The sequence below is a fragment of the Protopterus annectens genome, chromosome 13.part0 (genome assembly GCF_019279795.1).
Source record: "Protopterus annectens isolate FY-2018-M chromosome 13.part0, PAN1.0, whole genome shotgun sequence".
Taxonomy (NCBI): Eukaryota; Metazoa; Chordata; order Ceratodontiformes; family Protopteridae; genus Protopterus; species Protopterus annectens.
The window spans coordinates 1355380393-1355392892 of record NC_056747.1 but is presented as its reverse complement, the minus strand read 5'-3'; the positions used below and the strand labels follow the sequence as shown (position 1 = coordinate 1355392892).

General features: G+C 39.9%; 1 protein-coding gene across 1 annotated transcript in view; it reads right to left on the bottom strand.

Moving 5' to 3' along the window:
* Nucleotides 1–12500, bottom strand: part of LOC122788066 (supervillin-like) — a 1698127-nt gene that overhangs the window by 216447 nt on the left and 1469180 nt on the right. The window contains exon 25 of the mRNA XM_044054988.1: nt 148–424. Within this exon, the coding sequence (XP_043910923.1) occupies nt 148–424 (277 nt within the window). The remainder of the gene's footprint in view (nt 1–147; nt 425–12500) is intronic.

Genomic DNA, 12500 nt, shown 5'->3' with positions numbered 1-12500 from the left:
CTGCCTACAAGTGCAACAGCTGTTCCACACTCAGCAGGTGTAATAAAGCCACTGTGTAATTATCCCATTCTGATTTTTAAACTTCTGCCTCTCTTAAAACTAGTAACAATCTAACAGTGGTACCACAGTATATCCTGACAGACTTACCTAGTTTGGAGACGGTGTATCTCCATTTAACAACATACGTATCCCCTTCATGGAAATGTCCGACACTCTCCTGAGGGACTTCTTCATAATCAAACTCACGGACATGCCAAACATTCACCCCATTAGTCTGGATTTCTGCACTTCTCCCTTCAAGTGATTCGATCATTCCATATCCTCTCTGTATATTCTGGCCTTCTAGGATTGTTCCCTTGGGTGCGTCAAACGGAGTCATCATTAATTTGGCATCATATGGTTTAAGGTTGAACTCCATCTCTGACTAAGAACAAATAACAAAAAAATGACTATTGGATATTGAAGAAACATGCATGATGTCCTTCTGTCAAAAAAAAATATATACATATACTTAATGTAGTCAGCATTACCTGCATGGGATATATGATTATCGTAGCAGTTATGAAGACAGTAATTGCAATCCCTTAAGTGGGAATTAACATTATCTGTCCAAAACATGTATTTATATATTCACTTTATTATACCATAATCCTTATTCTGTAGTAAGAAATTCTGAAGCTGCATTTAGTTAAACATAACTGATGCCAGCAACTAACTAAAATGGACAGTTTTAACATACCATAATACTGAATCATAACAAAAATCAGGAACATTTTCTTTCAGTCACAGAACTGAGAGTCAAAACAACAGCCATGTTGCAAAGAATACGATAGTACGATGAAGATGTCCATGACAAACTAACTTAAAAAAAGGGGGTGCTGGGGATGGAATGAACAATGTTTTGGACCAGTATATGATAAAGCTTAAGGCCATAAAACAAATCAATACTTGGCCTGACTTTGGCTCATAAAGGCAGCTCCCTCCAAATCTCACCGGGCTGCCTCAGTCTCCTTCACGTTCTCTCTTCCTTTCACAGCACATGTCCTGGACCTGCTGTTCAAGGCTTAAAACTGCCCGGCAGTGAGACTAATGCCTCTGATCTCCAAGGGCTATAGCTCTCCTTATTATACATTAAACTAACCGGGTAATTAGTTGAAACTAATAACGTTTAAAAGAAGTTCTATACCTAATACGGAAACATGCCAGTCTTTTCGTAAAGGAAAAGCACAACTCTGTTTGTGCATCTACAGTACATCCTTACATACCTCAGCACAACTCGCTCTGTGCAGAAATGTTTACACTATTATCTACAGTACATCCTTACATACCTCTTAACTGTACAGATTTTCGCAGAATGTCTACATGTTTTTGTCTCATATTTTTGGTCCATTTTTCATAAAATTGTGGTTTTCAGACAACTCGGTGGCAATTCATTAAAGATTGCAATCAAAAAATAATGACAGACATTTGGGTTTCAGAATTCATACTAAGGTAAAATCTGTTACTCTACCAACTGGGAGCAGCATTTAAAATATGTCCCTACTTTTGGGCCTCTGTCCCAACATTATTTATGGCTGTCCAGATTTCTCAAAAAGACTAAACAACCGATTGAAATAATAAAAATGGCAAGGACCAGAAATGTCAAGCACCAGCAGGAATTCGTCTTACTTTATTAGAAATGAGCATGTGCTTTCAACTTAATTTATGAGACAAACGTATAATAAAACACTTAGAAAAAATATTTGAACATGATTTTTATACAAGAGTTAAAACTGAAATTGGGTGAGACATCTTATTTTATATTTAGTAGAAGAATTGAATAGAATTTGTGGGAAATGAGAAGTGCAAGAAAAGTAACCAGTACCGGTCTAAAATGTCAAAATGTGGGTGTTGGAAAGTGTACACATACAACAAAATGTGGGTGTTGTAAAGTGTACACATACATCAAACTGGGTGTTGGAAAGTGTACACATACATCAAACTGTGGGTGTTGGAAAGTGTACACATACATCAAACTGTGGGTGTTGGAAAGTGTACACATACATCAAACTGTGGGTGTTGGAAAGTGTACACATACATCAAACTGTGGGTGTTGGAAAGTGTACACATACATCAAACTGTGGGTGTTGGAAAGTGTACACATACATCAAACTGGGTGTTGGAAAGTGTACACATACATCAATGATGGTCCTTATGTGAACATGACGAATTTTATCAAGACTATTGCTAGTGCAGGTTTGCTTAATTGTAATACAATAGGTGTTGCATATTTAGCAACATGTGTGTTGTGCTCGGCTTTCTATGTGGGTAAAACAAAAATAAGACTGAGGGATAGAATACAGAAAAAAACACTTGTACGATATGAAGAAACAGAGAACCACAAATTTGTTATATAAACACTCTTGAATGTTTACGTTTTAAAAAATATGTTTTTGTTATAGACAAAGTGGTTCATGATATCAGAGGTGGAAATGTTGAAAATAATATTGAATACAAGGAACTGTGTTGGCAGATAGGTTAGATGCCACTAATAAACCTGGTTTAAATGATACTCTTTCTCTAAAGAGTGTGTTGAAAAAGAAGTGATGTCAATAATAAATATAGGCTTATAAATATTTAAATGCTTACGACATGGAGTCCCCAATAAGTGCTCGCTCAACTCCAGGAACCAAAATAGACTAATGCAACTGTCACCAACCACTTCACATTTTAAACATTTATTGTAAAACAAGACTGAAAATAAAAACTAGTATACAAATTACATGCAAGTTTGATTTTATACTAGTTTTTATTTTCAGTCTTGTTTTACAATAAATGTTTGAAACGTGAAGTGGTTGGTGACAGTTGCATTCGTCTATTTTGGTTCCTGGAGGTGAGCGAGCACTTATTGGGGACTCCATGTCGTAAGCATTTTCAGTTATTTCGAGGACTTATAAATATTTACACATTTAATAACAAGCAATAGCAAAACTTTTAACTTTTAATTTTTAAATAATAATGGATATATTTTTAAAGATTTTAAAGATGGTAATTGTGTTAATGAATATGCATGAATTGGTTGAATGTCATTGGTGGTTTTAAGCATAAATGTGCACCAGGATGGTCATTTAATGTATATTCTGAGAAGTCCCAGATAAGTTTTATGGGACTTAAGAATTTAGTATATGTTTGTTTCTAATAAATTAAACAGAATTGCTGCTGGTGCCTGACGTTCTTGGTCCTTGACGTCTTTGTCCAGATTTCTTGCTCTAAGAGGTCGAGAGGTATTGCATCATTTTAAAAACATATTACAATACTAGTTACAAACATTACTTGTACAACATCAATTTTGACACATTCTACGGTGAAACCTGCCATACGTCCATACTAAACTGACTCATCTAGCATGAGCCCCTTGATTTCAGGTCCAAAAGACAGGCTGCTGGTCTTGGGCAGGCCATCTATATAATGGAAGGATGAGCCCTTGGTTATTACTAATAGGTTCATAGGTTCATACTAGGCTATATGCCCTAGGGCATTTATAAGCCTAGCCAGAATGTGTTTAGCTTTCGCCACCCATTTTAAATTTATTTTGCTATGCCCTTTTTCGAGGTTAGTATACTGTGCCTAACAGTGACACAGAAGTGATACCCAGGGTAAACCTACGATCTCCCATCCACTCATCAAGATTCCTCTTGAAGAGAGTCAATGAGGGACTCTGCCTAACCTGGACTGGGATTTTATTCCAGAGTGAAGGGAGTCTCTGGGTTATGAATCTGTCCCTCCAGCATGTCCTATTTATTTCAGTGCTGAGGTTCAAGTCTCTTGAGCGCGTAGCTCGATGGGATTTGGATTTTCTGAGGTGCAGCATGTCCATTAATTCCGGGTTGGACATGGCTTTATACGTCAGGCACAGATCGCCTCTGAACAGGTGGTATGCCACTGACTAGAGCTGGAGTTTCTTTAACCATGCAGCATATGGCATCTGTTTGAGCCCTTTGATCCTCTTGGTGAGATACTTTTGGGGTCTTTCCAGTTGCTGCAGGTGTCTGGTAAGGTACATCCCAAAAGGGGCATTGCACTCAATTATGGGCCTGATGAGGGATGAGTAAAGAGGCACGATGATGTCCCCTGATCTAGATGTGAATCCCTTCATGATTACGTGGGCTATATAAAATGTTTTTCTAACCACTTTGGCCACGTGGCTGTCAAATGAGAGATTGCTATCAACTTGGGTTCCCAGGTCCCTAATTACTTCTTCTGTACTTAATGGATTACCACCTATGTGGTAATTTGTGGGCACTTTGTTTTTGCCAAAGGGGATGACTATACACTTTTTGGCATTTAGCTTGAGGCCATGGCTCTGGCACCAGTTGTCTGTTTCTATGAGGCCCTTTTGGAGGATGCTTGTGTCGGCTGTAGTGTTGATTATGGCACCCAGTTTGCAGTCATCTGCGAACTTGGTCAGCCACAGTCCTTCCGTGTTGGCCTGTACCTCCGAGAAATATATACCGAACAAGAGAGGTCCCAGGACTGAGCCTTGTGGGACACCACTTGTAACTGGTTTGGAGTCTGACATGGCTCCAGAAATTCTAACCATGTGGGTTCTGTCCTTGAGCCAATTTGCAATCCATCTAGTGACATAGGGGTTTATATTTAAGCTGGTGAGCTTATCTATAATGCCCGAGTGGGGTATTGTATCAAAGGCTTTTGCAAGGTCCAGGTAGGCTGTGTGGACCACCTTCCCCTCATCAATGGTCTTGGTGACTGTTTCAAAGAAATCAACCAGGTTTAAGAGGCAGGATCTGCCATTAACAAAGCCGAACTGGGTAGGATCCAGTGTTTGTAGGTCCCAAATATCTTTATTTATGAGGTCCATGATGATCCTTTCCATAGCTTTGCAGATCAAGCTAGTCAGGCTTATGGGGCGATAGTTTCCAGGATCCGTTGTGGCACCACCTTTATGGAGAGGGACCACTGTTGCTGTACGCCACTCTTTGGGCACATATCCTGTAGTAAAGGCTGAGATTGAACAGTAGTTTTATGTTTGGGTTTAGCTCTTCTTGGAGCTCATGTAGGACGCAGCCCGGGACACCGTCTGGTCCCATTGATGCTGTGTTTTTTTGCTTTGGAGAGGGCGGCTCTTACCTGAGCATCTGAGATGTCAGGGGGGCAGCACTCTGCTGGGATAGATATTTGCCCTTTTGGTGGGGGGGGGGAGAAGTTTGCTCTGAACCTCTCAGCTAGGATGTTGTCAATGTCTGTGGGTTCGGTGTATTTTTTGTCATTTCGGGATAATTCTGAGCATATCTGGGAATTCCCACCCAGGTTCCTAACATAACTAAAGAAAGCCTTGTGATTATCCTTAGTGTCCTGTGCAATTTTTCTCTCGAAGCTGGCCTTAGACGATTTTATGTGTGCCCGTAGTTTTTTGCTAATACTGATCAGTGATGCCTTCCCTTTTTGGGATTTTGCTCTATCATGTAGTAGCTTCCTCCTTCTACTGTATAGTTTTATTTATGGCTGGGGTCCACCAGACAGGACGTCTGCCTTTGGAGGATTGGGTCTTGGTTTTATTTGGGATTGCATGATCCATGCATTCCTGAAGGTGTTCATAGAATGCGTTTATAAAGGATTCTGCGGTCTGGGCCGTATTTTACACAGGCCCGGGGGCTTTGAAGGATTCCACCTCAGTTTTGAGGAGTGTGAAATTTGCTTTAGAGAAGTTTTTCACTGTGGTTTTCTGGGCAGGGGGTGGAATCGGGATGTGAATATCCAGTGAGATTAGTTTATGGTCTGATCTTACCAGTGAGGGATACACTTCTGGTCTAGAGCATAGAGTCCCCATGTTGGTGATGATCAGGTCCAGTATGTTTTCCCTCTTGTGGGAGTGGTAACAAGTTGTTCCATAGCATTTGAGTTTATAAATTCTAGGAACCTTTGGGCTAGGGTGTTGGAGCTAGAGTAATGCTCCCAGTCTATGTTTGGGTAGTTGAAGTCGCCCAATATAATGGTGTTTGGAGAGACCTTCATATTTTCCAGTGTTCTCAGGAAGGCCGAGTGGGGTTCCTGGGTTTGGGAGGGTGGTCTGTAGCAGGCTATAAACTGGAAGGCAGTTTTACCCACTGTTAGTTGCACATGGATAGTCTCTGATGCTTCGTGCTTTGCCACAAACCTGGAGATGTGGGTATCTTTGATGAATATCGATACTCCCCCTCCTTTTGTGGTTTGGTCCAAGTTTTGGGGCCGAAAAGCATGGTATGAGGTATAACCTGGTAGTGCTGGGGTGCTCTCAGGAGCCCTGAATCAGGTCTCTGTTACTGCACAGATATCGATGTTCTCCATGCTAAGGAGAGTTTCGAGTGCGTGCATCTTGAGGTTTAGACTTCTGGCGTTGAGTAGCATTACTCTTAGTTTCTTATCCCTTGTGATACCTATGGAGGTGGGTTTGTCTTTTGAGCCTTGCCTAAAAAAGGCACTATGGGGGTAGCAAGAGCCTTTGCCAATATCCGAAAGCCCAGGAGTGACAGGTGCAAGCTGTCCCTAGCGAAGCATCGTGGCTTGTCGAGCATATCATCCCAAGCTGACAGGCATTGGATCCCCTTTGAATGACACCAGTACTTAAGCCAATTGTTGAAATTGATCATCTTGTCTTCATATTGTGGCATCATTCTTGGTGAGGGTAAGATGCTACTCAAGGTCAGGGTCATACCGGCCTGGGCTACATGCTCAGAGAGTTCCTTTATGTCTCTTTTCATGTAGTCCAGGGAGGTACGTCTCAGGTCATTCACACCAGCATGGACAATGACTGAGTCATATTTGTACTTGCCTTGGAGTGACCTGAGTGCTTGTGTTATGTGGCGGACCCTAGCGCCCGACAGGCTGCTCACCGTGACCCTCTCCTTGTTCTGCCTGGTGAGCGGGACATCAATGTGCCTGACGATAGAGTCACCTATTACAAGTGTATCAGGTGTGTTGTTTAGTCTTAAGGGCTGTGACTGTTCGGCACACTGGCTTTGTGAGATATGTGTTGCACGTGTTTTGTTTTGGGGTAGCGGCTGCTTGGGTGTCTGCTTTGGAGGTCTCTGCTGCTTCGGCAGATCTTTATTTAGAGCCTCCGAGTATGTTTTTGTGTGATTGTGTGTTTGGTTTTCTGTCGTGGTAGGTCTATGTGAGACTGGAATTGTAGTGAGTGTGGTTTCCTTCTCCTCCTGACTGGTTATGCCAGTACTGAGTTGAGAGAGCTTAGCCTCCAGTTTGGCTATATGGTTGCATCTCTCACATGTGTAGGAGGAGGAGAGGGTTGTCTGTGTACATGAGGCAGTTGTAACATTGCCTCAAGATTCCCAGATTCACCAGCTGGACCGGAGAGGAGATTGACAACTCACCTTTGGACATGCTAGAATAATATTGGGAATTCCTTAATAATTGAAAACCAGGGCCAGTGGGGTGTGAGGGTGTAGTGCTTTTAATTTTTAGTGCAGACTTATATAATTGCTTTAGTGAGCAAGTGCCAGGTAACTTAAGTGCAATGTGTTACAGGTAACTTAAATGCAAAAATGACAAACAGTAACTTTCTTTCAAGTGAAACAAGGAAATAAGTACAGTAAGCAATGCAGATATCACTAGTGATCCACAGAAGCGCTGAGAAGCCGCGTATTAGGTGGAATTAGCGTTCCAGGGAAATAACAAGCAAACAAACAACAAGCATACAAACAAAGCTAGATTCAGCAGGCCTGGATCTAGTCTGTGCTAGAGCAAACAAGGTGAACCAATTTCAGTAAGAAACAGTTCAAATATTCAGGCACTATAAACCTTTAACCAGAAATTCCCAGCTCAGAAGGGCAGAGTCCAGCCTCTTCTCCCACAAGAGTGCAGACCACAAACCTTCTTAATATAAAATAACTGGCCTGAAGCCCAAGTGCTTAAAACAGAACTAATACACTTTAAGAATAACAGACACTGGGCTCTCAATCAGCAGTTCCCAACTTAGAAGGATGAAAGCTACCTGTCCTGCCACCACAGTGCATGCCACAAACCTTCCTAATGTAAAACAACTGGTCTGAAGCCCAAGTGCTTAATCCAAAAGACTTGGAATGATAGCTACACTTTAATCAAGTTACTACCAAGCAGTAATAAATACAATTGAATACTTTAGAGAATGCCTTCAAAAATCTTGCCCTCTCCAACCTTTGAGTGTGTCTACCTCTAGCACTGGGTGTTTGTCAAGTAGATATGCTGATCCACTTCCTAAACTCATTACAAAATGCAACTATTTCATCATGCTTTGGTACTAAAACTGGAGAGGTGTTTATTCCCTTTCTGACTCTTCTGTCACTCCCATCTGAAACACTTTTTTGACTTCCTCACATATGGCCTTTCTCTGGAATTATGGAATTCTCATGTACAGCCTTTCTCTTGGACTGGAATTCTCATGTACAGCCTTTCTCTCGGACTATGAAATTCATGTGTACAGCCTTTCTCGGGGACTATGGAATTTTGTAAAGTTTTCAGTAAACCCTTTCCCACAGAATGGTCTCAACATGGTGTAAGTTTTATCTTACCAGGTAGTTCTAAAAAAAAATCACTTTGCTTCTTAACAGAAACTTTTCTCTCGTTTCTCTGACTTAGTATGTCATACACTTATATAGACAATTTCTTTACGTTTCTGCCATTAAGCTCACTTACAGAAGTCTGCACTTATTTCCACAGTTTTAGAATACTGACACATCTGTTGTAGTCTTCTCTTACCCGGCTGTCTAAACATGTACTTTAAATCATTTAATTTTAAATTATTTCAAATGGACCCTGACATTTATTTAAAAATTGTTCCCCCTGTGGCAATAAGCAAAACTAACAACTGGTCTCCAGCTTGGAATCCCCTAGTCCCTGCTTTGGATTATACACCCCCTTGTTGTGCAGCCCAAACGGTTTCCCTTCATTCCCTTGCTATGGGCATCATCAGTTTCAGCCCGTCTTTCATGGCCTGTATAATGTTCTGTGGAACGTTTAAGTGGGAGCTTCCTTCTACACAAGTTTCTCTGGCAATATCTGACATTTATGAAGGTGCTTATCACAAATTAACTCAAAAGGAGAGAACCTCTGAGGGTTGTGGAATTTCTCTAATCGCAGACAACAGGTATGGTTTTAACTGGTCTTAGATTTTATCAACTGTCTCAATAACTTTTTGCAGCACACGTTTTAATTTTTTTAAATCTTTATTAAACATGACATAAAAAGTGACACAAGTAAATATACAGTAATAGCAAAGAAAAACTATGCTAACATTTATTTTCTTAGTTTTATGCTTTATTCCGTTTTCTAATAATTCTTTTTTTTTTTTTATTTACAACAAATACATTAAACTGCACAGGCAAATTCAGGTCCCATGTCCCAGCTCAAACGAATCACTACCTTAGTCACAACCTTTTGTTTCCCCAACACTTCTGAAAAAGTATTCTGCAAGAAATGTTTTTAAATCTGCTAACTCACTGCATTTTCAAAAAACATGTTCCCAAGTACTTCTCTATCTTTCCCATCAGGCCTTCAACATTTTTGCAGCATGGATTTTAAAGTTCAGGGATGGTTAACTAAAGTTTTTATCTGCTTGACATTAATGCAACAGCACGGTTGGTGCAGTAGCCTGGATATAAATGGGGTTCTCTGGTGAGTCAGTGTTTCCATCAGCATGTCGTCTCTAGAAAACATGACTGGCTTCATACCTACAGACTTGGCATTAGCCTTACCGAGGGGAATAGCATCAAGATAATTAGCTGCACAGTCCAGAGTAAAAAAGCTGTACTGAAACCCACTGCTGGATTTTACCAGTGGCACAATGTCTGTAGCTGTACTCTGAAATAGCCCCTCTGTGACAGATATGGGAATCAAAACATTTTTAACGCAAAGATAATGGTCTATGTTATGGAATTCATGGTATCCAGCACATAAGTTCTTAACGTCGTTCATTATGTACGGCCTGTGAAACCTTAGCAGGATCCATGCTTTAGTAGTGTCCATTACCAGGGGTTGTCCAAGTTTTAAAAAATGTGCTAAACTTATGACTAGGCTACTGAAAGGTTTGGGCACTGATAACCGATGTGCTCTTTCCTTTCTGTCCTTACTCTGCACAATAAGTCATTTTGTAACTCACAGTATAGGTAAGAAATGAAAACATTTTGTTCAGCTTCTTCCTCAACAGCTCTAGCTATATTTTCTCATGTTCTAGTCAAGGAGTCATCCTCCAGCTGTGCCCTTTTAAGTTTATGTGGCTTCCCTGGGTAGTCATGATCAGTCTGTCTTGAGGTAGATATACTGTATCTTCACCTACCACTACATGCAGCACTAGGGTCTCACTGTTGAAATCTCCTAAAGAAAACAACTTGTGCGTTAGTGTCAACAGCTGATCTTTCTACCTTATTCATTGTTTCATTCCTTTCCTATATGAACCCGTTGAGCAGAACTCTTTCACTTGCCAAGAGTTCCTATATTTGGATCAGCAGGTCCACCATTAAGGCTCTGTTCAAGGCTGTCTTGTGGCTCACTATACACTACACACTCCTTTTTCCTTTCTTCTTTATGTTATCTTCTTGTGTCACATTGAATGAACACGACCCTCAGTATCTTTTCCTTCCACAGGTTGTTCCACTTTGGCAAACAATATATTTTCAGTTTTATTTGTTTTTCCTTGACTACAGACACCTGTTGCCCAGAGTCTTCATTTGATGTGTTGCACGCTGGTAGGAAAGGTTTACAATTTTAACATGGTACTCATTCTTCCTTTAACTAAACTAGAAAATGCTGTCTTGTTAACAAATTCCCCCTTCTTAACAAATACCATCTGCTTACAATTCTCCATTTCTGAAACTTTCTAATTTAGCATTACAGAACATTTAGAATTCTGTCCATATAGTGTATTTTCCATCCTTCATAACTTCATTCCTTTGGAATACATCCCTTCAGTGAGTGATTCCTTCTTTGTAGTTCTGTTAGTCAATTCTACCCCATGCTCTTCAACACTTCCAGACTTCAATGACACCTTTACTACCTGCTTTGTAACACTTTCAGGTTGTAATAAATTCCTTTCTTCTTCAGGTTCTGCTCTCATCGTTAGTAGCATGCTTTTTACTGGTTTCAGTTTTAATAAGTAGAACAATGCTGATATTACCAGTACAAAATCTAGTTACATTACCTTTTTTTATTCAGTTGATAGTTACTTGTTACTGGAATTTGACACAGGATTTACCACAGATATAGATATAGTTTTAAGAATAGTTTCACTGAATAATAACCTACCAGATAACTAAACTTTTCAGCATCCTTAGGTGTAGTCTGGAATACCCACTTTCTTAGAGCAGCAGGCAAAGTCCTTTAAAGTCCATCAATGGCTAACATTTCTATCACTGCATTTTTAGTATGCTCACCTTCAGGATCTAACGCAGTGTAAAAGCTTTAAATCACACACGTGAGATCTTACTATTTTCTAGGAGAAAACGTCCCAAAGGTGATCTCCATGGTTAGTTCCTTAGGAGGTGTAGCTGTAGTATTTGGAATGGCCATGGACTTGACCATTACCCAAGCATTAGCTGCAGCAGCTATACTTTGTAGCAGTGGATCTAATGTTGCCATCTTGGAACAAGACTGATGTAATCCACACACAAAACAAAACTCCTAGACCATGCTACAAAACTTTTGTCTATCCAACTGGGGGAAATGTTCAAATTTCAGACAGCAAAAGGGAAAATCAAGATTGCTGCGGAAAAAGAAAAAATGAGTACCAATTTTGCAGGCTGCAGCCACCATTGTAATATCAGAAAGTCAGAAAAGGCACTTTGTGAGGGGCGTGGCCAAGGATGAACACAGGATAGCAGCAGATTTCTTCAGCTCCACCAATTTCATTACATTGACAGGAATTAATTACTTAAAAAATTAATTTTTGAAGTAATTTTCTTTCTAAATATGTTTGTTTTATATAGTTCTTGAACTATATCTAAAAAAGGAAGGAAATCTTAATAATATTCCTGTCAGAAATTACTTTGGAAATTTTCCTGTCAGTTTATCAGTCTGAAATGAGTTCCAGTAAGACAAATTCTCAAGACTCCAGCATCAAGAAAGAACTTCAGTCTCTGATAATTATAGTCCAGCAACTTACTGCTAAGATGGATAAAATGGATACTAAAATAGACACTTTCATAGAAAAAACTACAAAACAAATAGACTTGTTACATATGGACCTGCAACAACAGAAGATCCAGATGACAGGCATAGAAGAAGCTGTGAATGACATGGAAAATAGAATACAAGAAGAGGAAATCAACATTGAGTTTCTGCTGAAACAAAATACACATTTACAAACAAAGCTGGATGACCTGGAAAATAGATCTAGGCGCAATAACATTAGGATTTTTGGACTGCCAGAAAATATTGAAGGTAACAATATTACTTCTTTTTAAACAACATGGCTCCCTAAAACTTTACATTTACCAGAAGCATTCTCTTTTGGTATCGAAAGAGCACATAGATCT